This window comes from Oryctolagus cuniculus, chromosome 1 (genome assembly GCF_051225735.1).
Source record: "Oryctolagus cuniculus isolate XC-2025 breed Fujian yellow rabbit chromosome 1, ASM5122573v1, whole genome shotgun sequence".
NCBI classification, from domain to species: Eukaryota; Metazoa; Chordata; class Mammalia; order Lagomorpha; family Leporidae; genus Oryctolagus; species Oryctolagus cuniculus.
In genome coordinates this window covers 159,686,968-159,714,569 of record NC_142867.1, presented here as the reverse complement: position 1 = coordinate 159,714,569, position 27,602 = coordinate 159,686,968, and the positions used below count along the sequence as shown (strand labels likewise).

General features: G+C 40.5%; 1 protein-coding gene and 1 long non-coding RNA gene across 33 annotated transcripts in view; one reads left to right on the top strand and one right to left on the bottom strand.

Moving 5' to 3' along the window:
• TRPM3 (transient receptor potential cation channel subfamily M member 3) overlaps positions 1-27,602 on the bottom strand; it is a 1,000,643-nt gene that overhangs the window by 152,009 nt on the left and 821,032 nt on the right. For all 28 annotated transcript variants that reach the window (XM_089336758.1, XM_089336764.1, XM_070050833.2 and 25 more), the window contains one exon: positions 5,771-5,843. In XM_089336758.1, coding sequence (XP_089192884.1) covers positions 5,771-5,843 — 73 coding nt within the window. The remainder of the gene's footprint in view (positions 1-5,770; positions 5,844-27,602) is intronic.
• LOC149128715 (uncharacterized) overlaps positions 1-27,602 on the top strand; it is a 135,884-nt gene that overhangs the window by 43,578 nt on the left and 64,704 nt on the right. Inside the window, exon 3 of one of the 5 annotated variants that reach the window (XR_016236808.1) lies at positions 15,094-15,477. The exons of the other annotated variants lie outside the window; for them this stretch is intronic. This is a non-coding gene — a long non-coding RNA (uncharacterized LOC149128715). Of the gene's footprint in view, positions 1-15,093; positions 15,478-27,602 lie in introns of those variants that run through there. 5 annotated transcript variants of the gene reach the window in all.

Below are 27,602 nucleotides of genomic sequence, written 5' to 3'. Positions count from 1 at the left end.
CATTAAAATATGCTTTTTTTTTGCTTTTTAAATAGTTTATCCACCTTTATTTAAAGGTATTAAATACCATAAAGATAGAATTTTAAAGAAGATGGGTCAGAACATTGTGATTTTCATTGTTTTGTGTTATCTAATTGAATCAATGGTATGCTTTCTTGAAATCTTTCTGAAATCATACAGAACACAGTTTATTCTTTTTGCATTTCAGTTTAGATTTCAAACTTTCTTTACACATTGAACAAATTCACAAATGCCTTAGAATTTGTCCTTCACATAAGTGTCTGTGATTAGTTTATTAATTATTTACAGAATTAATTATGACAGAGGAAGAGAAACTCAAAATTATAGGAACCATAATTATCTCAGAAATGATTATGTAAGTCCATAGAGACTTTTGATTTCACATACATTGCTTTCTTTTAGTTTTCCATCCATATATCTATTTTTTTTTTTTTTTGACAGGCAGAGTTAGACAGTGAGAGAGACAGAGAGAAAGGTCTTCCTTCTGTTGGTTCACCCCGCAAATGGCCGCTATGGCCAGTGCACTGTGCCAATCCAAAGCCAGGAGCCAGGTGTTTCCTCCTGGTCTCCCATGCGGGTACAGGGCGAAAGCACCTGAACCATCCTCCACTGCCTTCCCGGGCCACAGCAGAGAGCTGGACTGGAAGAGGAGCAACCAGGACAGAATCCGGCGCCCCGACCGGGACTAGAACCCAGGGTGCTGGCGCCGCAGGTGGAGGATTAGCCTAGTGAACTGCGGTGCTGGCCCATCTATATATCTATTGCTTAGATTCCCCAGGGATAGTTCTAGTCATTTTTTTTAGGTGAATAGTGATCAGCTATTATTCGTGTTTATTAGATTTATATAGATACTTTATGTAAGTACTGCCTTTACTAGTCATAGTCTTTAAACATAAATTCATACATATATATATATAATGTGTGTATATAGACACATAATTGACATTTACAATTCTATGAATTGCCATATTCCTTTTTTATATAAAAGATGTATTTATTTATTTACGTTTTTATTTATTTGAAAGGCAGAGTGACACAAAGAGAAGGAGAGACAATCTTTCATCCTCTGGTTCACTCCTCACATGCCTGCAACAACTGGGGCTAGGCTAGGCTAAAACTAAGATCCAGGAATTCTGTTTGGGTCTCCCACATGATTGGTTTGAAACTAAGTAACTGAGCCATCATGTGCTGTCTCCTAGGGTTTTTATTAGCAGGAAGCCAGACTGGAAGCTGAGGTGGGACTCCAATCCTAGGCATTCCAAAATGGGGTACTGGCATACCAAGAGGCAGCTTAACCTGCCGTGTTAAAATGTCTAACCCCTTCTCCCCTGGCTTTTTATCCTCTTGACATGAAAGAATTGTGGAGTTCTTTCTTTTTTAAAAAAGATTGATTTTGTTTATTTGAAAGGGAGAGTGACAGAGACAGAGGGAGACATACAAAAAGCGACCTTCCATCTGCTTTTTCATTCCCTAAATGGCCATAATAGGGGGGTTGGGCCAGGCTGAATCCATGAGCCTGAAGCTCCAGCTGGGTTTCTTACATGGGTGTCAAGTCCCAAGCACATGGGCCATCTTCTGCTACCTTCTCAGTGCATTAGCAGAGAGCTGGATCAGAAGCAGAGTATCTAGGGTGTGAACTGGTGCTCTGATATGGGATGTCAATGTTGTAGGTGGGCGCTTAACCTGCTATACTGCAACGCCAGCACCATTGTGCAGGTTTCATACTTGTGTGTCTACTGCTCGGATCCATAATAAAGATCTTTCTTATTTTTCTTCTTAACATTAAAAAATCAGCCAGCGCCATGGCTCAATAGGCTAATCCTCTGCCTATGGCACTGGCACTCCAGGTTCTAGTCCCGGTTGGGGTGCCAGATTCTGTCCTGGTTGCCCCTCTTCCAGGCCAGCTCTCTGCTGTGGCCAGGGAGTGCAGTGGAGGATGGCCCAGGTGCTTGGGCCCTGCACCTGCATGGGAGACCATGAGAAGCACCTGGCTCCTGGCTTCGGATCAGCGCAGTGCGCCGGCCACAGCACGCCAGCCACAGCGGCCATTGGGGGGTGAACCAATGGCAAAGGAAGACCTTTCTCTCTGTCTCTCTCTCTCACTGTCCACTGTGCCTGTCAAAAAAAAAATTAAAAAATTGACATCCATACTTTAACTCATATTTTCTTAGTTTTATACCTCCATGCCCACCCCTAGCCATCATCTTTCTCCTTAGGCTCCTTGTGGTCATGAACATTTCTCAGATGTCCCATTTTTGATGATCGTGACAGGTTTGGGGAGAAACATACTTTTTCCCCACTTTTCTTAGCTCTTTTAAAGTGCTTTACATGAAAGGAAGCAAGCAACAGAGCACTCTTCCTCATGCCTCAGATTAACTTCATTACCCATGAAGATGAGAACCCCGAGGACAGGAATCTTCCCTTTATGAAGGATGGCAGTCCTCATGTATTGCACTTCAGTGTGTGTTGCTGAATGCACGAGTAGTTGCTCACGTGATTTGATTTTGTATTGAATCCAAGGTCTTCACGAAAGGATAAAAAAATGGAGATAATTTTATTCACAGAAAGGATCCAGGGGCCTCATGTAATAACTTCATTTGCTGTGAACAGGTGTCTTTCTGGCTTTATTGAGCTTGGGGAAAGAGGTGTGGAGGGTGCAGACAGGATGAGGCTACTGAAAGAGCAGGCTGATGGGCACTGAAGGGTTTATTAGGGCAAGCTGAGGTCTTCCCTAGTGAAAGTCTTCTCTGGTCACTCTGATTTAGGCAGGCCATGCTGAAGAAATCATTTGCTCTTTGTTCAAAAGCTCAGATAACTGGACATGTCTCTTAGACTCCCCTTGTGTGTGTGTAGCAGAGAAGGGGAGAGTGAATAGAGGAGGAAGGTGCAGTCTCTGGCCTTATAGCACGACTCTCCAGGAGTAGTTACTTCATTCAATACAGGGCCCAAATGTAACATGGCTTCTTCTCAAAAGCTACCCCAGGTCACCATTGGTATCTCACGTCTCTGAAAGAACAGTCTTTTGTCTCTTCCTTTTTCTGTTTATTTTTAGACACCTGATAAGTCTTGTATTGTATTAAAGAATATTGCATTGTAGAAACAGTATCCTCTAATATGTATTATGCAGATAAAAGAAAATCCCACTCAGTCAGACATCGTAGCAGCAAAGGGATGTTTTTCTCACTGCCACCTGGTTCCTATATGTCCTGTCTTTGTATTTAGGGACCACTTGTTAATTTCATGGCTCTCTACTCCTTCTATATTATCTTCTGATTTTCTCTGAAACTTTTCAAATTTTTGATAATAAAAGGTGGACTTGCAAAGATTCCTCATGTATTGGATGATCAGAAACAAAATATAATTATAAAAATTATTAAATCAGATAACCTATTCAAGCATAAATTTTAAAAATATATAGCAAAATAATTGAACAAATGTAAAAATTTTAAATTGATATGGGTATGCTCTTGGCCTCCAAAGAAGTCAGTAGAAGTATTATTATTCATACCCTTCACAACCAAGTAGATCAACATCCCAGCATATTTAAAAATCTTTGCAACATAGAGTTGACACATCATAATATTTTAATAGCATAAATTTCCACTAGCATTAATTACTGCATAAATAACGTTCATTATGTTGATTATAAATGTTAATTTCTTAGAGCAATCATAATTTCCTTTAATCTCCTTTGTCAATGTTTTCTCAACTGCAGGTTATGACCCATTAGTGGGTCATGAATTCAATTCAGTGAGCTAGAATAAGCATTAAATAGAATAGATTACAATAGAAAATATCCAATTTCATTGTATAATATCATTGTAAATATTATTTAATGTATTTTCAATTTCCTAATTATACATAAGTGTAACCACTGGCTATAGTATTGTAGTGTTTTATATATAATATGTCATCCTCCAAACAGTTGGAGAACATCCACTCTAGAGTACAACCAGTACATTCTAAGACTGACCCAAAGGTGAAGCACATTTTAAAGGGTGAAAGAGGAAGAAAATACTTTAAATAGAAAGTTATGATGGCCCTATGTTCTTGCTACAAATTGGCTTACTTTCCCAATAGCTATGAGTTTTGTTCAAGGTCAGCAATATATTGCTGCATTTCTTATTACCAGTGGTATCGGGATACCTTGGTAATATATGTAGATGGGAGCTATGGGGTCAGATTATCCCCACCATTTGCTGGCCAACTCATCTCGGGCACATTACTGCATTTCTGTGTGCCTTAATTTCCCTATTGATGAAATGAAGTTTAAAATAAACTAGTATTTAAACTGTTGTGAAGAATAAATGAATTTATGCATAAAGTTCAACTACAGTGTTTGGCCAGTAAATGTTAATTATCAACATTATTTCTTTTTCTTATCTTTATATAGGAATAGCAAATATTTAAAAAATATTTAGTTATGTATTTGAAAAGAGTTACAGAGAGAGGAGGGAGAGAAAGAGAGAGGGAGAGAGAGAGAATCTCCCATCCTCCCATTCAATCCCCAGATGGGGCTGGGCCAGGATGAAGCAGAGCCTGGAAGCTATCCAGGTCTCCCATGTTGGCGGCAGGGGTGCAAGCACTTGGACCATATTCTGCTGGGTCCCAAACACATTGTTAGGCAACTGGATTGAAGGTGGAGAAGTGGGTATTCAATCCAGTGCTGATATGGGATGCTGGCATCAAAGGCAGCTGCTTAATCTGCTGAGTTGCAACAGAAATCCCAGGAATAGCAAATATTGAAGGGTTATTTGCCTCAAACTTTTATTTTTTTTCTCTGATAAACAGAGAGGGAAACCCACAATATTCTTTATGGTTCATTCCATTCATGGTCCCTGCTCCCTTGATTCTTCTGCCCAGTGTTTGTATTATTTAGGTCATTGGAATGAAATGATTCAGACCTGAGATACTCAACCTAGGACACAGGACACATTTCATGGAATTGGAACTTGAAATGTGACCAAGACTTTTAATGAATATATATATTTGAGGAGTGAGTGGGGAGGATCAATGACTACTATTGTCAATGAAGTCACATACGTTATTGTGAAGAGTTAGACATTCTTGGACCTGAGTCCATGCTATGAATTCGCTTTATATTATTAAGATACATTAACGTGGTATTTGGCCTGCAGAACTTGAAGCAAACAGTGTTTCTCTTGGATATGGACTCAAGGATGAGGATATGCAGTAAGATATCTTTGTAATATTGGAAATAAAAATATGATAAAAACTACCCTATAAATGGAAATTCTACAACCCACAGTAGCTTAGAGTTAAATTAAATGCTCCATGATACCCAATATAGTAACCTATTTTTTGTTTGTTTTTCCCCTCTTCTCAATGGCCTTGATTTCTGTTTTAATGTAATATTGTCTACACACACATATGCCATTTCAAATTGCTTTTGAATGTAGATAGGGTAATGATTACTGTTGAATAACATCAGAAAACTTAGTGTCTTACATATTATGTTATTCTTTATATATTTTTAATACTCAACGGGCAAGATTTGAATTGTAATATATTTAAATTTTACAAAATTGAGTCAAACTCTAATAGATTTGTTCTAGGGGAATTTGATAGAAATAGGAGTATCTTACAGGAGGGGCCCTTCTGTTATGTGTAATTAAGTGTGTCATGGTATCATTTGAGATGATAATTACTATTAGGAAGCAGAAGCTTGCTGTGTTAATCCATTTAAATTATTTTTGCATTCTCTGGACACAGAAACTCAGTATTTTACCTTTGAGTAAAGCTGTCAGGATAGCTAAATCAATGTCCTGGTGTCCTTCTGATCCCATCCGAAATACCGTAATCTGCAATTTGAGACAAAGTGACCATTAGCAATGCATTTTTCCCTCAAGAGAAATTAAATAGAGATCACATTGAACAGAAACTGTCTTGAGATCTACGAAGCAGATTCTTAACCATGGGGCAAGCACACATAGCAAGGATCCGGAAGAAGAATTCACTAAGAGAGAAATGCTGCAGGAGCCCCCCAGCAGAGATCACATTTGATGACTATACTGACTGTGGTTCCAGTGGGGAGGAACCAGAGACTGAGGAAAATGACCTCTCCTATTGTTTCCATTTTAAAAATTCAGACTTTTAGGATTTATAAAACATGTAAGCCGTAATATAAACTATGAGTTGAGAAATATTTAAGAAATAACTAGCATGCCATTTAACAAATGGCCAACTGCGTGTTTGTGTGTGTGTGTTAATACATCCATGCAGCACAGCCATCATGACACTCGCGGCTCAATGATAGTTCTCAAGGGTTTCGATGTTGTGATTGAAATGTTTTTCTGTCCTCTGAACAACCTTGAACTTCCTTTAGGATAATTTAACACTATACTCCAGTTCTAAGAAGTGGAAAGTAGAAAATACAATAAACTCCATCCTTTTGGTAATTCAGGGGATGAAAGTATTCTTTGGGGAAGAATAATGGGAGGAGAGTAAAGAACTAGTAGGGGAAAATGAATTCTTATGGGAGACTTGAATGTTGACAGAAGAGAACAAAAGAGGGAATTGGGAGACTCATTCCAAAGAAGGTGCTTTTTACTAACAATTGATACTGCTGCCACGAACTAGCCTCTGGGAATAATTTGATTTTTGTGACACTGAAAATCCCCTTCATAACCTTAAAATTCACAGACATTAAAAGAAAGTCAAGGGAAATGTTATCTGGGTGTACTCACTTTTGGCCACAAAAGGCCTGAGCTTATGTTTCTGGGAGGGATCTTTAATGGGCACACAGGAAGTGTCATGGCATTCTTACTGCTGCACCCCAGAGGATTAGTTCTTATCTTGTGCTCTAAAAAAAGAAGTGAGTTGCCTCAACAACAGGGGATTGACATTCCCCTTCCTTTGTTACTTTACAGAATGCTGGTCACAGAGTATTCATCTTTGAGAGACAAAGAGAAGCAGCATTGTATGACACAGGTAGCATTTTGGAGGTGGAGTTCACCAGGAAAGACTCAGTATGGAAGGAAGGGTCAGACAGCAAGTGTCCCAGGGCAGGTTATGACTCATGAATGAGCCCCTGACACAGGAAAGGGAAAGCTCATCCTAGCAGCAATTGGAGGGGACAAAAGAAATAAGGATAAATTTCAGTAATTCCTGGCCAAGAATTAACTAAAAAATGATATTGGAGCAGAAGTTTGCATAGGAATCCACATATAAAGAATTTGTCTTAGAGAATAAGTCTTACAGAATAAAGCTTAATCTTTCTTAGGGAATCATTTTGTCATCTTCATAATGGCTTGATCGAGACTGTCATCATGGGAAAGTGTAAAAGTTTAGTGAAGAGACTGGTGCTGCTGCTCACTTGGCTAATCCTCTGCCTATGTCACTGGCACCCTAGGTTTTAGTCCTGGTTGGGGCACTAGATTCTGTCCCAGTTGCTCTTCTTCCAGTCCAGCTCTCTGCTGTGGCCCGGGAAGGCAGTGGAGGATGGCCCAAGTGCTTGGGCTCTGCACCCGCATGGGAGACCAGGAGGAAACACCTGGCTCCTGGCTTTGGATTGGCACAGCGCACTGGCCTTAGTGGCCATTTGTGGGGTGAACCAACAGAAGGAAGACCTTTTTCTCTGTCTCTCTCACTGTCTAACTCTGCCTGTCAAAAAAAAAAAGTTTATTGAAGAATAAGCCATCTTCTTGGAGTGAATGAGAGGCTCCAATGGCAGACCATGTCACTGGTGATATTAAAAGAGAATCTTGCAAACCACATTGCACTCCAGCCTGGAGTGCTAGTTGGGGATAGGATGCCCACCTAACCCCATGAAGGGAGAGCACTTTGCTTTCTGCTCATCTTGCCACGAGGGAACCCAATGATTGGCAAGGAGGAAGCACCATTTTTTTCTTTAATTTTAATTTTATTTTTTTGACAGGCAGAGTGGACAGTGAGAGAGAGAGACAGAGAGAAAGGTCTCCTTTTGCTGTTGGTTCACCCTCCAATGGCCGCCACGGCCGGCATGCTGCGGCCGGCGCACCACGCTGATCCGAAGGCAGGAGCCAGGTGCTTCTCCTGGTCTCCCATGGGGTGCAGGGCCCAAGCACTTGGGCCATCCTCCACTGCACTCCCTGGCCACAGCAGAGAGCTGGCCTGGAAGAGGGGCAACCGGGACAGAATCCGGCGCCCCGACTGGGACTAGAACCCGGTGTGCCGGCGCCATAAGGCAGAGGATTAGCCTATTGAGCCATGGCGCTGGCCTAGGAAGCACCATCTTGATAAGGCCAGGAGAGGATGCCATGGCAAGCGCATAACTGGGGAATTTTATCAGAAGGATAAACCCACAGTCCCCACTGACTTTTTTTTTTTTTTTTTTTTTTTTTTTTTTTTTGACAGGCAGAGTGGACAGTGAGAGAGAAAGACAGAGAGAAAGGTCTTCCTTTGCCGTTGGTTCACCCTCCAATGGCCGCCGCGGCCGGCGCGCTGCGGCCGGCGCACCGCGCTGATCCGATGGCAGGAGCCAGGAGCCAGGAGCCAGGTGCTTTTCCTGGTCTCCCATGGGGTGCAGGGCCCAAGCACCTGGGCCATCCTCCACTGCACTCCCTGGCCACAGCAGAGGGCTGGCCTGGAAGAGGGGCAACCGGGACAGAATCCGGCGCCCCGACCGGGACTAGAACCCGGTGTGCCGGCGCCGCTAGGCGGAGGATTAGCCTAGTGAGCCGCGGCGCCGGCCCCCACTGACTTTGAGTCTGGCCTGTAGTTGTGGGTGGGGAGTGGGGCACCCACTTAGGCCTGTGAAGTACTCCTCTTCCCCCATTCTATCATGGCACCTAGATTAAACCTGCCAAGGTGGAGCATCAACCAACTTCTCTTAGGTAGGCAGCTGGCTCTGGCCTTGGCTCTCTCCATAGATAGGGAAGGCTCACAGGGCTGAGAATGGATCACCTGCTCCCTGGGCCTGTGGGAGCTCTGTGGGCTATGACTGTGGGAATTCTAAGACTGCATGATAGGGTGGGGGTGTGGCTGGGTCTCTGGGTAATCACTGTGTCTGACTTCAGAGGTGCAGAGTTCCCTGAGGCCTGGGTGAGTCGTCACAGAGGATTCTGTGCTCATACAGCGGAACACACAAATCCTGTGTGTGGTTCATATGCCTGCATTAAGTGAGGTGTGTAGCCACTCTGGGCTTACTCTGGGAAGTGGGTTTACCTTGGTAGAGAGGGGTGAGGCTGAGATCATGCCATCTGATGCAATCATACCCTCCCCTTCTGACAATAGAGATCTACCATGCCCAACTATGGTGTTACTTTGGACTCTTGCCCCACCCTCAAGCTCTGTCCTGAGCTCCCTGCCCCCACCCAGCACATGCCTCTGGATATATGCTGAAGGAACAGACTTTCTACTAAGCCATGGAGTCATATTTCAAGTATAAGAGGAGAAAACCAAATATTTCCACAAATGCCTGAAAATAAATATAGACTTGCAAGAAACATGGACATCAGAAACCCTATAGGCTAAGAGAATGGAGAGACAAAGTCCAAATCCTAAAAAAAAAAAAAAAACAAACCAAAACTGTCAACCCAGAATACTATGCCCAATGAAGCTCTCATTTATAAATGAATGTTAAATAAAGACCTTCTAAAACAAATGAAAATTGATATAATTTGTCACCACACATCCAGTCTTACAAATGATTCTTAAGGATGTGCTCCACATAGAAACAGAATATGATAGTCAGCATCATGAAAGTATGTGAAAGCAGAAAATCTTCTAGTAAAATTACAAAGGAAATCCAAGATAATGGGGATATTTATGGAAAATGGCAGAACCAAGCTATTACTTATCAATAAGAATCTTGAATGTAAATGGCCTAAATTCTCCAATTAAAAGATACAGATTGCCTAAATGGATTAAAATACAAGATCCATTTATTTGCTCCTAGAAGAGACACATCTCACCAACAAAGATACATACAAACTGAAAGAGAAAGGATAAGAAAGGATATTCCATGCTAATGGAAAGCAAAAATAAGCAGGAGTAGCGATCCTAATGTCAGAGACAATAGACTTTAACACAAAAATTGTTAAAAGAGAAAATAAGGGCACTATATAATAATTAAGGGATCAATTCAAGATGCCACTATAGTAAATAGATATGCACCCAATGCCAGGGTGCCTGGCTACTTAAAACAAAAACACCCTGCTTTCATCAATGGGCAAATCAGCTACACAAGAAATCAATAAAGAAACAGTGCTAATCCACACTATGTGCCCAATGGCCTTAACTGTTGTCTGCAGAACATTTAATCCCACAAGTGCAAAATACACATTCTTTTCATCAGTACATGGAACTTTCTGTGGGATAGATCATATGCTAGGTCATAAAGCAACTCTCAACAAATACAAAAACAATTGAAATCATAACATGTATCTTTTCTGATAGCAATGGAATGAAGCTGAAAATTAACAACCTAAGAAACTCTAGAAAACATGTAAACACATGGAGACTGAACAATATGCTTTTGAATTAACATAGAAGAAATCAAAAGATAAATCAAGAAGTTCTTAGAAATGAATGAATATGACAACACAACATATCAAAACTTATGGGATACAGCAAAAGCAGTGTCAAGAGAGAAGTTTCTAGGAATTAGGGTCTACAATAAGAAACTGGAAATGCATTATTGGAAATGCATGAAATAAATGGTCTACCAATGCATCTCAAGGAGCTAGAAAAACAAGAATACACCAAACCCTAAATTAATAGGAAGAAAGAAAGAATTAGAGAAGAAATAAGCAAAATTGACACCAAAAAAGATACAAATATCAGTGAAATGGAGAGTTTGTTTATTGAAAAAATAAACAAACTTAATACACTAAGGGCTCAAACAGAAAAAGAGAGAAGACTCAAATTAATAAAATCGGCAGTGGAAAGGAAGATATTACAATGAATACCACAAAAATGAAAAGAATCATCAGGAATTACTACAAACAGTTAAAAAGTTACCCAAAAGGAAAAACCCAGGACTGGATGGCTTCACTGTTGAATTCTACTGGATATTTAACGAAGAACTAACTCCAATTCTTCTAAAGCTATTCAAAACAATTGAAAGGGAGGGAATCCTCCCAAACTCCTTCCATGAGGCCAGTGTCACCTTAATTCCAAAACCCTAAATTAGATACAACAAAGAGATAAACCTATAGACTAGTATCTCTGATGAACATAGATACAAAAATCCTCAAAAAATACTAGCATTTTGTTATAGCATCTTGAATTGACTAAGCTTCTTGTCCAATTAAAAAGAAAAATAATAGCAAAACTCTGATTTGGGGGCCCTCACTATTTGTCAGGAATAGTTATACTTAATTTTAGGTACATTATCTTCTACTACTCCTAAATATATAAATAAATAAATGAATATATATAAAGATGGATGTACATAAATATGTAATCAACAAGCCATTGATATGGATTTTTATTATACAGATGGAGATATTAATGGCAGAGAAAAGAGAGAGGAGATGTGCCAAGTAATTATGAAAAACATTGAAGATTTTTTTTTCCAAATCAGAAGAAACTATGAGAGGAAGCCAACAGTTTATTTGGATATTCACATTGACTTACTAGTACAATTGCCTGTTTTATGCATCCAGTTTCTCTCTGCAAAAGGGGATGATAGTGATTATCTGTTTCCAAATACACATCAGGTAGCTGTTATGATATTTGCTAATATATAATTCTAAGTTTTGTCATTATGCTAGTGAGAACAGGTACATAGAATCATAGACTGTTAAATTATATGCTTTAGAAATATTTCAGTCTATTGTCTACAGATGAAGTGACTAGTTAAAGGTCACACAGGGAGCTAGATGGACAGCTCTGTGGTAGGAATTCAAAGGCTCTCACTCTTTTGTCTTGTGCTTTAAATGCTGGAGAGTAATGAAGGGAGGGAAGGAGATAATATGAGCAACTTGGGAACTACCTGACTCTCTTGTACCTGTTTGTGTAGGAATGTCAGAGCCTGAGTGAATGTAAGGCAGAGGTTTCTAACTGAAATGCCTGCATTGATATTTGAACTTTTTTTTTTAAACATAGAGAGCCAAAAACATCTGTCTACGCTATGTGTGTGTGAAAGCTAGTTGTGATCTCTGGAGGTCTGGGAGGAGTCTCAAGGTGTCTCAACTTACTCAAGTAAATTTGCACAGAAAACTGCTTCTGCATAGCCAGAGCTGTTGCCTAGGCACCGGTTGGACATTGTCCCAAATAGCTATCACTGTCCCCACAAAGTTCCCATGGGAAATGAGAGGCTGCTGTTCTATACTCTGAACTCAGGGGAAGTTGAATGAACTTGAGAAGCAAACTTAAAGGCCACTGGACAAAGAACCAGAGTGGCAGAGGTAAAATTGTGGCTAACTCTGCAAGTTAACTCTTCAAGCCATGGCTGGTTATGATCTGGAAGACTGTTACCATTTGTTGTGTACTTAGTAACAAGCTACATCTGAGTTCATTGTCTAGAAGAATTAAGAAACCAGGAATCAAACAGAATTCCTTAACATCTGACCAACTTGTTCTGCTGAAGTCTAAACTTCATTGAGGTGAAATTTCAGATGAAAATTCTTCTGGGGTAGCAAAAAAAGTACTTAAACTTACCCAGGAGGATAAGGTTATCATGCATTCCTAGTATTAGATTAGATTTCAGTTTGGAGACAGGGAGGTGGAAAAATGAAAGATGGAGGAGCTGGAAGATGCTACCCTTTAGAAAAGCAGAGTTTCTAGATGTCTGAGGAAGACGATGGCCATGTGTACTGCTTTTTTTTTTTTTTTACAGAATATTTTCTTCAACAGTTATTGATTTAGATTTTCTGCCTTTCTTTGATTGAATTTCATGTTCCTTGAGTGAATTATTATTTTTTACTTGAGAAGCAGAGTTATGGAGTGAGGGAGAGACAGAGAGAGGTCTTCCATCTGCTGATTCATTCCCCAAATAGCCATAATGGTCAGAGCTAAGCCTATTTGAAGCCAGGAGTTTCCTCTAGGTCTCCCACACAGCTATAGGGGCCCCAGCACTTGGTCCATCTTACACTGCTTTCCCAGGCCATCAGTAGGGAGCTGCATTGGAAGAGGAGCATCCAGGAGTCAAACCGGTGCCTGAATGGGATGCTTGTGCCATAGTGCAGGCTTAGCCTACTACTCCACAGCACTGGCCCTGAGTAGATGAATTATTACCAAGCAGCTATGTTCAGGAGATTGGTTTGAAGAAAACAGAAATTAAAGTGCAGGATATTCATCTAATAATGCTAACATTTGGGCAGGTATGGTGGTGAGGCAGGTAAGACACCACTTTGGATGCCTGCATCCCATATTAGAGTTCCTGGATTCAAGTTATGCTTCTGCTTATTTTTTTTAAAGAAAGCTTTTATTTAATGAATATAAATTCCATAGGTACAGCTCCCTCCATACCCACCCTCCCACCCCCACTCCCATCCCACCTCCTACTCCCTCTCCCATCCCATCTTTCATTAAGATTCATTTTTAATTATCTTTATATACAGAAGATCAACTCTATACTAAATAAAGATTTCAACAGTTTGCAACCACACAAACACACAAAATATAAAGTACTGGTTGAAGACAAGTTTTACTGTTAATTCTCATAGTACAACACATTAAAGACAGAGGTCCTACACGGGGAGCAAGTGCACAGTGACTCCTGTTATTGATTTAACAATTGACACTCTTATTTATGGCGTCAGGGATCACCCGAGGCTCTTACCATGAACTGCCAAGACTATGGAAGCCTTTTGAGTCCACAAATTCTGTCAGTATTTAGACAAAACCATAAGCAAAGTGGGAGTTCTTTTCTTCCTTCAGAGAAAGGTTATCTCCTTTGATGGCCCCTTCTTTCTACTGGGATCTCACAGAGATCCTTCATGTAGGTTATTTTTTGCCACAGTGTCTTGGCTTTCCATGCCTGAAATGCTCTCATGGGCTCTTCACTCAGATCCAAATGCCTTAAGGGCTGATTCTGAAGTCAGAGTGCTGTTTGGGCCTTTGTCATTCTGAGTCTGCTGTGTTGCCTGCTTCCCATGTTGGATCATTCTCTCCTTTTTAATTCTATCTATTGTTATTAGCAGACACTTGGTCTTATTTATGTGATCCCTTTGACACTTATTCCTATCTATATGATCAGTTACAGATAGTACCACCCTGCTTAATGGGATTTGGAGACCCATGACAAGGTTTTAGCTTTATCCTTAGGGGTAAGTCCATGGGAACATGTGCCAAACTGTACATCTCCTCCCTCTCTTATTCCCATTCTTATTTTTTACTGGGATCAATTTTCAACTGGATTTAAATACCTATGAATAATTCTGTGCTAAGTAAAAAGTTCAACCAATGGTATTTAGTAGAAAAAGAAATTAGAAAAAAATTAAAATAAAATAATAAGCTGTTCCTCTACAGTCAGGACAAGGGCTGATCAAGTCATTGCTTCTCATAGTGTCAATTTCACTTCTACAGGTTTCCTTTTAGGTGCTCAGTTTGTTGTCACAGATCAGAGAGAAATATGATATTTGTCTCTTTGGGACTGGCTTATTTCACTCAGTATGATGTTTTCCAGATTCCTCCATTTTGTTGCAAATGACTGGATTTCATTTTTTACCACTGTTTAGTATTCCATAGAGTACATATCCAATAATTTCTTTATCCAGTCTTCTGTTGATGGGCATTTAGGTTGATTTCATGTCTTAGCTATTGTGAATTGAGCTGCAATAAACATGGAGGTGCAGATAGTTCTTTTATTTGCCAATTTCATTTCCCTTGGGTAAACTCTGAGGAGTGGGGTGGCTGGGTTGTATGGTAGGACTGTATTCAGATTTCTGAGGTATCTCCATACTGTCTTCCACAGTGGCTGTACCAGTTTGCATTCCCACCAACAGTGGGTACCTTTTCCCCCACATCCTCACCGGCATTTGTGGTTTGTTGATTTTTGTATGAGAGCCATTCTAACTGGGGTGAGGTGAAACCTCACTGTGGTTTTTTTATTTGTATTTCCCTGATGGCTAGTGATCTTGAATGGTTTTTCATGTGTCTGTTCTGCCTCTGCTTCTGATCCAGCTTCTGCTAACGTGCACCTCGGGAAGCAGCAGAAGATGGTTCAAGTATTTGAGTCTCTGTCAGCCAAGTGGAAGACCCAGGTAGAATTTTTGGCTCCTGAATTTGGCCCAGCCCCAGCTGTAGCCAGCGTCTGAAGAGTGAACCAGTAGATAGAGAATATCTCTCTCTCTCTACCTCTGACTCTTGAAAAAAATGAAATTAAAATAATGGTAACATAAGCAAAGTGAGACTATCAGCCCATAATTCAAGAGTTTGTCACAGCGTTAAGAGTGAATTTTAACACAAGAGTCTACTTGTGACAATCCTCATATTATTGTTCAGAGGTTAAATACTTATTGAAGCATTTTGTGAAAGAATGTGGGCTGCTAGAGTGTTAGACATTGTTTATTGAGACCTAGTATGGATGTGACATTTTTGAGGTATCAATTTACAGCATCAATTAACACCAAAGTATGTTTCATTCAAATGTTTGAAATCGATTCCATGTAGATTAAACTATAGCACAGAAAAAGACTCAAAGCAGGAGTATATTAAAGAAAAATGAAAGAAATGCAAATATCAGATATGTGACAGTTAATACAGAATGCAACATAATGTATAGGAATGAAACAGACATCCTGTGATGTGATTGTCATTTTTAGCCCTTGTTTGTACTCCTGTGGAACTGTGGTCTTCCTACTTTTTACTTGTTGAATATTATGGTTAGTGGTGAATTAAGCTTGTGGTTATAGAGCGGATTAAAATTATGTCTTTATGCAAATTAATGAAAAGAAAAGAAGGGAGGGAAAGAGGGATATTAGGGGAGGGAGAGGGAGAAAAGTATTGTTGTTTTCTTAGAACCATACATATGAAATACATGAAATCTGTTCTTCATACACAAGTATGGAAATGATTTAGGGGAAGTAATTTTATATTCAAAGAGTTTGGTTCATTTTCTGGGAAACAAATAACTGTACTCACCATCTAAACAATAAAACAGTATTCAAGCTTGGATGTGGCTGAATTAATCATAGATTTTACATTTCTATAAGCCAGCAGATCTTACAGTTGGAGAAGATGAGGATATGAAAAAATACATTGAGAAAATGAAACTGACTCACTTTCAAGGTACCTATTAATTCACTTAATTTTTGATTTGTGTTCATGTCACAATGAGCAATAAATTTGTGAAAACAGACATGGAGATTGATAGAGCTTTTGAAAATGAAAATAACCATGATATTAGACAGAAAACTGTCTATAAGCTGCAAGGACACGTTAGGTCAATCTGTCAGAAATAGGAAGGCACGCTTCACAGTCATTTCATGCTGTGTTAAATATGTAAGAGATGATATCTGAATTTGACAAATAATCTCCAACATGTCTGAGAATTTTTAGAGAAATGCTATAGTTAATGGGTAAAGCAGTAAAGAAAATTCTCATGAGTTTTTCTAAATTTAGAAAAGCCAATTTATGTTCATGTTCACCAACAGGCTTAAGGACACTACAAATGCTACATCCACAAATTCTATAAAAGAGACACTTCTGAAATGTTTCCTGTTTTATACTTATATAATTTCTTAATAAATTCTGGAGAATTTCCCTGTTAGAGTAGCTATTATCAAAAGGAAAAAAGATAAACAGTTGCTGGAAAAGATATGGAGAAAAGGGAACTCTAACACACTGTTGGAATATAAATTAGAAGAGTTATTGTGGAAAACAGTACGGCGATTACTCAAGAAATTAAAGAGAATTACCATATGACCCAGCTATCACACAGCTGCGGTATATCTGCAAAGGAAATGAAATCAGTAGGTTGGAGAGAGATCTGCACTGCTACATTTATTATTGTTCATGAACCTGCTGAAGACGGGAATCTGCCTTCTTCCAGGCTGGCCTTCTACGCCTTGCCTGGAGGAACAGTGGAAGAAATATTTAATAGCTGAGATCTGGAATCTACCCAAATGTTCTTCAATGGCTATAGACAGTATAATACTATGCAACCATAAAAAAATGGACTGCTATCATTTGGGCCAACTTGGCAGGAGCTAGAGGTCGTTGTAAGTGAGATGAGCCAGACCTAGCAAGATAAATCCTACATCATTTCACTTGTATGTGAAATCTAAAAGAGTTGACCTCATCAAAGTATATAGCAGAATAGTTGTTACTGGGGAGGGTGGGAGCATGGGGAGAGGTGGGTGAACAGGGAGATAGGAAGAATAAGTTCAGGTTTTGCACTGCACTGTAGGGTACCACAGCAAACAATAATGTATGGCATATTTCAGAACAGCTAGGAGAGAGGCTTTTGAATGTTTCACCACAAAGAAATGATAAATGTTTGAGGAGTTCAATGTACTAATTACCCTAAAGTGATCATTACACAATGTATACATAATCCAAATACTACATTGTAACTCATAAGTTTGTACAATTTGTGTTAATTAAAATTTAGAAAAATCTGGAGATGTGTTTTCCAAGGATAGGAGCAATGGGAAATTGAATTAGACTCAGTATGTAAATCAGTCAGCACAATGTAATGACTTTAAAACCGCCAAGTTAGCATAATGTTTTTGTGGTGAATCATTAATATTTGAGACAATTTGAAATAATCTAGTGATTACTAGAAAATGCAAAAATCTATATTCCTTAAGATATGGAATGCTTTAAGGTGACTAACAGGATTCCAGACAGGAATGCAGCAGTAGCAGGGCTTAGGCAGACATGGCTTTGGTTTTCTTTTTGGCATAACCAAAGGTAACTTAGTGCAGGGAAGAAGAAAATGCAACTTGATGAGTAGGCTACTGTGCACCTAAAACATACTCATATTTGATTTCCAGATCTTACTTTAGGAAAATTAATTTTTTTGACCAACAAACTTTAGAATTAACATTTTACCTAAGGTACTGGTTTCTAGAGATGGAGAAAGGGAGGAAATCAGACAACATTCACAAACACTTGTAAAGAAACAAACAATCAGTGGAATGTGATTTGCAAAGTGTTTATCAGAAAATTAGTATAAAATAAGATCAATTATTTATTGTCAGGCTCCATATAAGTTACAGTTGTCCTTTGTATCTATAGGAGATTGGTTTCGATGATCCACTTTAGATATCAAAAACTCACAGAAGTGCAAGTCCCTTTTATGAAATGGAGTAGTACAAAGGATTTTCAGAAAGTTTGTGGAGGCGTGGGTGTATGGCCTAGTGGTTAAAATACCAGCTGGGAAACCTGCAGCCCATGTTGGAGTGCCTGGGTTAAAGTCCTGGCTCTGCACCCATGCCAGCTTCCTGCTCATGCACTCCTCAGCTCATGATGGGAGAGACCGAGGTTGAGTTCCTGGCTTCTGGCCTCAGCCTTGTCCCAGCTGTAGTGAGAGAGTGTGCCAGTAAATGGGAGCTCTCTGTCTTTGCATCCCTAGCCCTCAAATAAAGAAATGAAAACTTAAAATTTCATGGAAATTGTATATGATAAAAAGTTATACATAGATTACAAATGTTTTTGTACCAAAAAAAAACCACTTAACTTTTCATCATATGTTCCATGAGCTTTTTGAAGCTCCTCTGTATTTGCTTTAAAACCTCCTGTATAGTTCAGTTTAAATCTTCTCTATAATACCTACCAATGTAAATGCAATGTAATTAGTTGTATTGTTTAGGGAATAATGAGAAGAAAAAAGTCTGCACATAGTCAATATAGACACATTTTGCCCCCCAAATGTGGTCAATCTGAGGTTGGCTGAATTCGCCATTGTGGAACTCGGGGGCATGGATGATAAATTATATTGAGTTTCATGTAATATTTTTGAACAAATTTCATAGTTTCATATAAAGCTGGGTGAATAAAGGTGATGCTCTCAAGGAAGAAACTAGGTGAAATCTCTGTAATTCCAGTGTGTCTTGTAAGACATTTGTGTATGAATTTACATATTAACTAAAATGAGTACTTGCCTTTCAAAAGGATATTTAATTCTATAACTGCCAGTTTGCTTTCAAGGTACACTCCTTATATCTTTAGGACACAGCTTGATCTAGATGACTTTTGGTAGCAGTTTGTCTTCCAGATTGAAGCTCTCTCACTCCACACTCTCTCTGGGGAGCCTCATGGATGAACACCTTGGTGATCATGGTGCCAGAGGCTGGCAGAGGTTTTCCTTCAGACTCTAAGACCTGACTTCCTGCTTTCTTTTTTCTCCCACTGTCATTGAAGAACCTTGGAGTTTGTTTTACCTCCAAGAAATGCAGTTCTGAGGCCAGGGGCCCACTGGTTCCAGCACAAATGAAAACATTTTTTTCTTATAAGGCAACATATGCTTGTCATTAAAAATTACAAAAGTTTAGAGAAAAGTGAAATGAAAAATTTCCAAAACCCCAAGTCCTATTCAAAGGCAACTATTAATAGTATTTTGGTTTATATTCTTCATGCTGTTTCTCAATTTCTTTTCCTTTTTTTTTCCCCCATAGGCAGTATGTGTGTGTGGGTGAGGGGGACATTTGTGAAACACTCTTTTGTACTTTCTTTTTTTCTCATATTCCTTTCCACTGTAATCAAGTGCTTTCCTGTACTGGAGCTTATTCAATAACATAATTTGTACCATTTATAGAATATTTTGCCCAGCAGATATGTTACAGTTCACTTACTCAATGTTCCTATTGGTGTACATTTACCTTGTTTCTAAATGTCTGATATAAATAATAATGTGATGAACATTTTTGCATATAAATCCTGTTATGCATTTAACATTTGATCCTTAGGATGAATTCCCAGAAGTTTGGGGCTTTTATCACAAATTTTCTCCTAGCTTATAAATAAGTATTTTAGCACATCAAAGTGAGTTGAGATAAAAGGAAGATTGGGTTGTCCTTGAACCAAATTTACTGTGATGGTTTTCCAGTGTCATTAATGAAGCCCTGGAGAGAGATGGTTGCTCCAAAATGGTACTGGAAAACACAGACAGGTGTGTATGTTGAGAATGCAGCATTTGTACCTGGAGGCAGAGAAGCTATGAGCAACAGCAGCCAATGACCCTCTCTGTTTCACTGCTCCCAGTCATCAGCATGAGTTTAAGCACTGGTTTGTTCGAAAACAGGTCTTGAAAAACAGACCGACTTTATCATTCTCTCCAACTTTCACTTTCTGATTTTTCCTTTTGCCCTTTAAATATTGCCTGGGTTCTAGAGCTGTGCTGGCTTCTATAACTGGATGATGCAAATGGAATTCAGCAAACAAAAGGTTTGGGTAGCTTTTTAAAAACTGCTTAAGTCATGTTACAGTAGAGTACATTTTAAATGTGGGTCAGTAATTCAACCAAGACACAGTGGCTCTGTGATTCACATATCTTTCACTGCTGAAAGCACACTTCGTGACCCTAAGGTGATACCTAGGGAGGACAGGACAAAGTAGCCTGGCTGATTTTGTGGTGAGTGAAAAATGGGAAGTGACTAGGACTCCCATGCAGTAATTTAATGGGGAAATATCACTGGAGCCCCCTAGGGACTGGAACCGATGGATGACAACCTGTCATCCACTCTTGACAACTTTCAGTCCTTTTCCTGACAATTGATGTCACTGCTTTCATTTATTATGTAACTGTAATTAATGTATCTCACTGTGTGCTAGTATGACAGATACCATGGGTCCAACAGTAATATTTCCAGAAGCTCTTTTATATATCGAATAGCCTTGGCTGGAAGAATCAAGAATATTTGTCACCAACCATCTTCTCAACCAAGCAGATGGGTGAAAATCCTATTTGACCCAAGGTAACATTTCCCATCTCAGCAAGGATGTTACTGGGCTCAAGTTCATTCTTCCATGTATTTTTAAAAAATAAGTAGACATGCCTCTGAGAGGAATAGCTGGGACTGCAGATGGCTCTTCAAGGCCAACAACATATGGGCTTCTTAGTGGGTTATTAAAAAATTTAGTTTCTTTTTATAGTTTTTTTCTCATTCCTTTTTTCATTATCACTGGGTGAAATTGCATCCATATTTTTTATACCTTCTCTGTCATATTTATCAGGATATCATATACTTTTACAATGCAGGCATTTCAAGAAACTATCACCAGGACATTGATCGTCAACAAGGCATCTGAAAGTATTAGAGACAGAGCAGTTTTTTCGCCTCTATACTTGAGATAATACAGTTCCTTTGTGCCCAAGTTGTGGACAGTTTCCAAGGCTGACAATTCAAATGTTGTTGATTTAGCTCTGTGGGTACCTGCCCACCAGAAGCTGTCACTGCCCATTACTGGGTCAATCTCACCCACTCAGGAACTTAAGCATAGAGATACTGAGCCTAAGCCAGTGAGAGACTGTTAAGGGTAAGAAGAATAACAATTTAACCAGTTTGCATTCCCACCAACAGTGGGTTAGTGTCCCCTTTTCCCCACATCCTCTCCAGCATCTATTGTTGGTAGATTTCTGAATGTGAGCCATTCTAACCGAGTGAGGTGAAACCTCATTGTGGTTTTGATTTGCATTTCCCTGATGGCTATTGATCCTTGATCAGCTCTTGTCCTGACGGTTGATGTACAATGTAATACTTTATCCATGTTAGTATTTTTTTTTGTTCTAGGACTATTGGTTGAACTCTGTAATTAACACACAATTATTCTTAGGTGTTCAAATTTTAAATGAAAAGTGATCCCTGTTAGGAACTTGGAAAACATTATGCTGAGTGAAATAAGCCAGTACCAAAGGGACAAATATCATATGTTCTCCCTGATTGGTGAAAACTAACCGAGCACCAAAACGGAAACCTGTTACAGTGAAATGAACACTATGAGAAATGGTGACTTGATCAGCCCTTGCCCTGACTGTAATCAATACACAGTTATTCTTAAGTGTTGAACCTTAACTGAAAAGTGATTGCTGTTAAATATAAGAGTGGGAACCAGAGAGGGAAGAGATGTGCAATTTGGGACATGCTCAAGCTGACTTGCCCCAAACGGTAGAGTCAGAAACATACCAGGAGATTCCAATTGAATCCCATCAAGGTGGCATGTACCAATGCCATCTCACTAGTCCCAGTGATCAATTTCTGTTCACAATTGATCATAATGATAGGACTAAGAGCCAAAAGGATCACATAAACAAGACTAGTGTCTGCAAGTACTAACTGATAGAATCAAAAAAGGAGAGAACGATCCAACATGGGAAGTGAGATACACAGCAGACTCATAGAATGGCAGATGTCCTAAACAGCACTCTGGCCTCAGAATCAGCCCTTAAGGCATGCGGATCTGGCTGAAAAGCCCATGAGAGTATTCCAGGCATGGAAAGCCAAGACACTCTGGCAAATAAAAAAAAATGACCTAAATGAAAGATCTCCATGAGTGAGATCCCAGTGGAAAGAAAAGGTCAGCAAAGAAGGAGGTACCTTTCTCTGAAGGGAGGAGAGAACTTCCATTCTGACTACGACCTTGTCTAAATATGATCAGAGTCGGTGAACTCAAAAGGCTTCCATAGCCTTGGCAACTCATGACAAGAGCCTAGGGTGATTACTGATGCCATAAACAAGAGTGTCAATTTGTTAAGTCAACAACAGGAGTCACTGTGCACTTACTCCTCATGTAGGATCTCTGTCCTTAATGTGCTGTTCATTGAGATTTAATGCTATAACTAGTACTCAAACAGTATTTTTCACTTTGTGTTTCTGTGTGGGTGCAAACTGTTGAAATCTTTACTTAATACATGCTAAACTGATCTTCTGTATATAAAGATAATTGAAAATGAATCTTGATGTGAATGGAAGGGGAGAGGGAGTGGGGAAGGGGAGGGTTGTGGGTGGGAGGGAAGTTATGGGGGGGAAGCCATTGTAATCCATAAACTGTACTTTGGAAATTTATATTCGTTAAATAAAATTTAAAAAAAAGAATAACAATTTAGATTTCCTTCCTATGGAAGCAAAAGATACCTTTTCCTCCCCTGTCCCTTCATGCCCCATGATAAAAAGCACCAGAGACAAACACTGGGGTGAAAGGTAGGGCTGATGAGCCAGCTGAGGATGGGAATCTGCCTTCTTCCAGGCTGGCTTTCTATGCCTTGCCTGGAGGAACAGTGGAAGAGAACTGCTTAAATTACACCCACTTCAGAACCTGTGACAGATTCTGCCATGAAGGGTTGGGGAAAACTGTTGGCAAAAAACACTCGTTTCAGCTCATCACTGCAGGTGGGTTTTAGGGTTTTCTCTGTGTGGCTGACAGCAGGTTAGTTTAGGCTTCACTTCTCTGAATCTTTGTTTTCTGAGCTGGTCACTGGGCCTCTTTTTAGCTCTCAAGATTATGGATTTTCTTTCTTTGTGCTCAGAATGGCAGAAAATAGATGTTAGGACCTCTACAGTTCTGATCTCCTATTTGATACATTAATTCTCCAACAGCATCTATAAGAAGGGACCTTGGGGCTGGTGCCATGGCTCACTAGGCTAATCCTCTGCCTGCGGCGCCGGTACCCCAGGTTCTAGTCCCGGTTGGGACGCTGGATTCTGTCCCGATTGCTCCTCTTCCAGTCCAGCTCTCTGCTGTGGCCCGGGAAGGCAGTGGAGGATGGCCTAAGTGCTTTCGCCCTGCACCCGCATGGGAGACCAGGAGGAAACACCTGACTCCTGGCTTCAGATCGGCGCTGCGCTGGCCGTAGCAGCCATTTGGGGGGTGAACCACCGGAAGGAAGACCTTTCTCTCTGTCTCTCTCTCACTGTCTAACTCTGCCTGTCAAAAAAGAAAAAAAGGGACCTTCCACGGGTGGCACTGTATGAGAATCTTACTTCCATTTGCTGTCTTTGTTATCTGTTGTGCTGGCCCAAGGAACCGTCATGGCACCATCATCTCTGTCCTTGCCACGAATGCCACACTTTTGATTCTTATCTGCTGCACACCTAACTTGTACATCTATGAAGTTAGTTAAGTGGCACAGACAATCCTACCCTTATTCAGGAAAACCTGTCCCACTTAGGTTTCTAACATCTCTTTGGTACCCATGGCTCATGGCAGTGCCCAGGTGCCTTATTGCAAATGCTGGTAATTTGTTGCCCTAGCCTCTCAGTTCTCATACAGAGCTGCCACGCCCCTTCTGACACACAGATTCACTCTATGCTCCGATTTGCAGAGGACAATGTGTGCAGAATGCGATCTCTGGAATCACAGACACACAAAAGTGAATCCTGCCAGCGATGAGATGTGCAACCCCAGGCCGATGATTGTACCTTTCTGAGCTTTGATGTCTTCCTTTGTGAAACAGATCACTCATCTCAGAATCATTGCAGAGCTTTGAGGGGGCCCATCTTTTAATATCACACAACACAATTTCTGGTACCCAGGGTGGGCTTGCTTGTGGTGAGTCCCCTTCCCATTCGCTGTCTTGGATTTGCTCCCTGGCATTCGCTGTCTCCCGTGGCAGTGACATTGCCGTGTCTGTTCTCCCTTCCAGTCTGTCTTGTTGCTGAAGTTCTGCATGGCTGCGAGCTCCATGTCCAATATGCAGTTTGTGCTTCATCTCCTGCAATCCCCTCTTCATTCTAAGCATTGCTTGCCTGGGTGAGGGGCCTGGACAGTGTGCTTCCTTAGAACCACGTGAATATACCTCTATCCTTGCACAAGTCAGCCCAGCACTTGCGACACTATTATTCCTAATGATGCAGGCTGTGCATTTGCAATGTGCCAAACTGCACAGATACTTCACAAACATGATATCGGTCAACTGCACAAAAATCCATCACTATCACCGAGTTACTGTTACATTCATTTCACAGCTGATGACCTTGGGGCCAGAGAGGTTAGAAAACTGCATGGGAGAGGCCATGCAGTTAGGGAAGGTTGAGATGCATTCAAACAGACAGCCTGGCTTGAGGGCCTGTTCTCCAGTTCGTTTGCCTCCTTTGCTAGCCTCTGATTTCTTGGAGGGCATGGACTCCTATCTCTACATTGCTGTTACCCAGTGATGTGCTTGGCATGCTGTGGGGACTCAGAGAATGTTTGTGGGATGAAGTCTTCATTCCTGGTTCAAATCTGGTCTCCCCCCCTTTTTTTTTTTTTGAAGATCTATTTTTTTTCTGGAAGGCAGACTGACAGAGAAGGGAGGGAGAGAAAGAGATGGGGTAGAGAGAGAGAGAGAGAGAAAGAGATCTTTGATCTCCTGGTTCACTCTTCAAATGCCAACAGCAGTCAGAGCTAGACCAGACTGAAACCAGGAGCCACCTGTGTCTCCCATATGGGTGGCAGGAATTTGGGCCATCACTTGCTGCCTCCCAGGTGCATTAGCAGGAAGCAGGGTAGTTGGGACTCAAACCAACACACTGAGATGGGATGCTGACATCTCAAGAAGCAGCTTAACCTACTGTGCCACAACATCTACCCTTGGCCTATACTTTTCAGGTGGAGAGTTTATCTGAGGCAACAGTCCTAATCAGGAAGGGCTGGCTGGAGTGTTCGTGTCCAGTATCCAATTAATGGTGCCTGTGTGTCTATCTCTGCATCATTTCCATGCAGAGATCAGTAAACTTGCCTCCTAATATCCATCGCAGCCTCACAAATAAAGACAAGACAGGCTCAGTGCACTGCTATGTTCCAGGGGCAATCCAATCCTAGTGGGTTAGGACTCACTTTGCTTGTAGCTTCAAGGCCAATCACAAACAATGCAAACATTGCTGTTTGGACAGGAGTGTCCCCACATGGCCATGAGAACATTAAAACAAAATGCTCCTAAATATTCACATAAAAGAAATCCCTAGCCTGAGAAAAGGCGAAGAAAGAAAAGCTCCCGGCTGCTTTGTGGATGTATGCACACAGCTGTGTTTGCTGGACATACAAGACCAATAGTGCCAGGGCCTTCTGGAGTTTGTTTCTGACCCAAGATAATCCTGAATGTTATTTGAGTTAATATATTTAAAAATATTTGTAAATGGAGATATACGATTATATTTTAGCATGATGATTGTTGTCTTAAACAATGGCAAATAAAGAAGAAAATCACCAAGGCCATTTACTGGAAATCACATCCACCCAGACTCTGCCTTGCCTTTGGGTCTGCGTGCCTGCCAGGGGCTGCTCTTCTGTCCTCGTGCCTGTGTGCTTGCCCTTGGTCCCAGCGCACAGGAAGTCCCTTGTTGATTTACACATTGCCAGGCCTGGAGATGCCACAGTTTTGCTCTTGCTTTTTGCAGCTTTGATTTCAATTTGTGGTTTTTTTTTTTTTTTTTTTTTTTTACCACTGTTTTCCTCCCAGGGCCACTTGAAAAGAATACCAAGGAAGCAGTGTCTTTTGTCATATGACAAGAATGGGAATACAAAGGGAAGCACAAAGTGACTGTGGTTGGTTTACCCCTTAAACTGGCTTGACAGATTCAAAATAAAGTTGGTGGGGAATGGAGGTCCTAACATAAAACTGCACTGTTTGATCAGACAATGGAAGAACACGGCATTTGTTAAATGGTAAAAATGACTATCGGAGGAGGGCGCATGTTATCCATAACTACAATGAACCTTGTTTTGAAATGTTTTTTATTTTTTTCAAGTTCTGATGGAATTAAGTCAAAGAAAGAATGATTCAGTTTATCAGCTCTGTTGTTTTTTGAACCCAAGTAATCCCTCTTGCATTCTCATCCTAATCTGGTCATGTAGCCCTCTGTCCCTGGACTGATTAGTCAAGTTTATTCTCATTGTCACCCATCGCACAAACCATAGCTGCTAACTGCTCCAGGTCGAAACACTTGGCATAAAAATCACAGGCTGCGATTTTAAGGTTATTAACTCTTTTGTCTTCTTCTCCTTCTTTTTTTTTTTTTTTTTTTTTTTTGGTAAAAACTATGTAGGGGCCCCACAGATTTTCTCCCAAGAGGAGCAATTCTTTTCTTTCCATCTCTCCTAGGATTGTGTTGACTCTTTCATGTCACATGTAAGAAATTAAGTAGTTTTGTACACTCAATTCATCAGTATAATTATCGTTGTCAATAATGAATGTCATTAGTGTTATTCTGTCTTTGAGTAAGTCCTGTTGGCTTCTCCTGTATTCCGAATGTGAAATTGGACTGCTGTTTATCATCCCTGGGGTTTGAATTACCATCTTCACTCCGAGATTATTGTAGTAGCCCCCATTAGGCAGTTTCCTTGCTTTTACTCCCTTTTCTTTTTAAAGATTTATTTGAAAGTCAGAGTTAGAGAGAGAGAGGGAGAGACAGACAGATCTTCTATCTGCTGGTTCACTCCCCAAATGGCCACAAATTCCATGGTTGGGCCAGGCCAAAGCCAAGAGCCAGGAGCTTCATCTGGGTTTCCCGTGTGGGCATAGGGGCCCCAGCACTTGGGCCATTTTCTGATGCTTTCCCAGGCACATTAGCAGGGAACTGGATTGGAAGCAGAGCAGCCAGGATACGAACCAGCGCCCACTGGGGATGCCAGTGGTTTAACCGGCTATGCCACAATACTGGTCCTGCTTCTACTCCTGGCTCTTCTTCAACCCAGTTCTTCACATAACTGTAGAGGAGTGACAAACACAGCCTCTGGAGCAGGCTGCTTGTGTGTGAGGCTTTGTTTTGCCA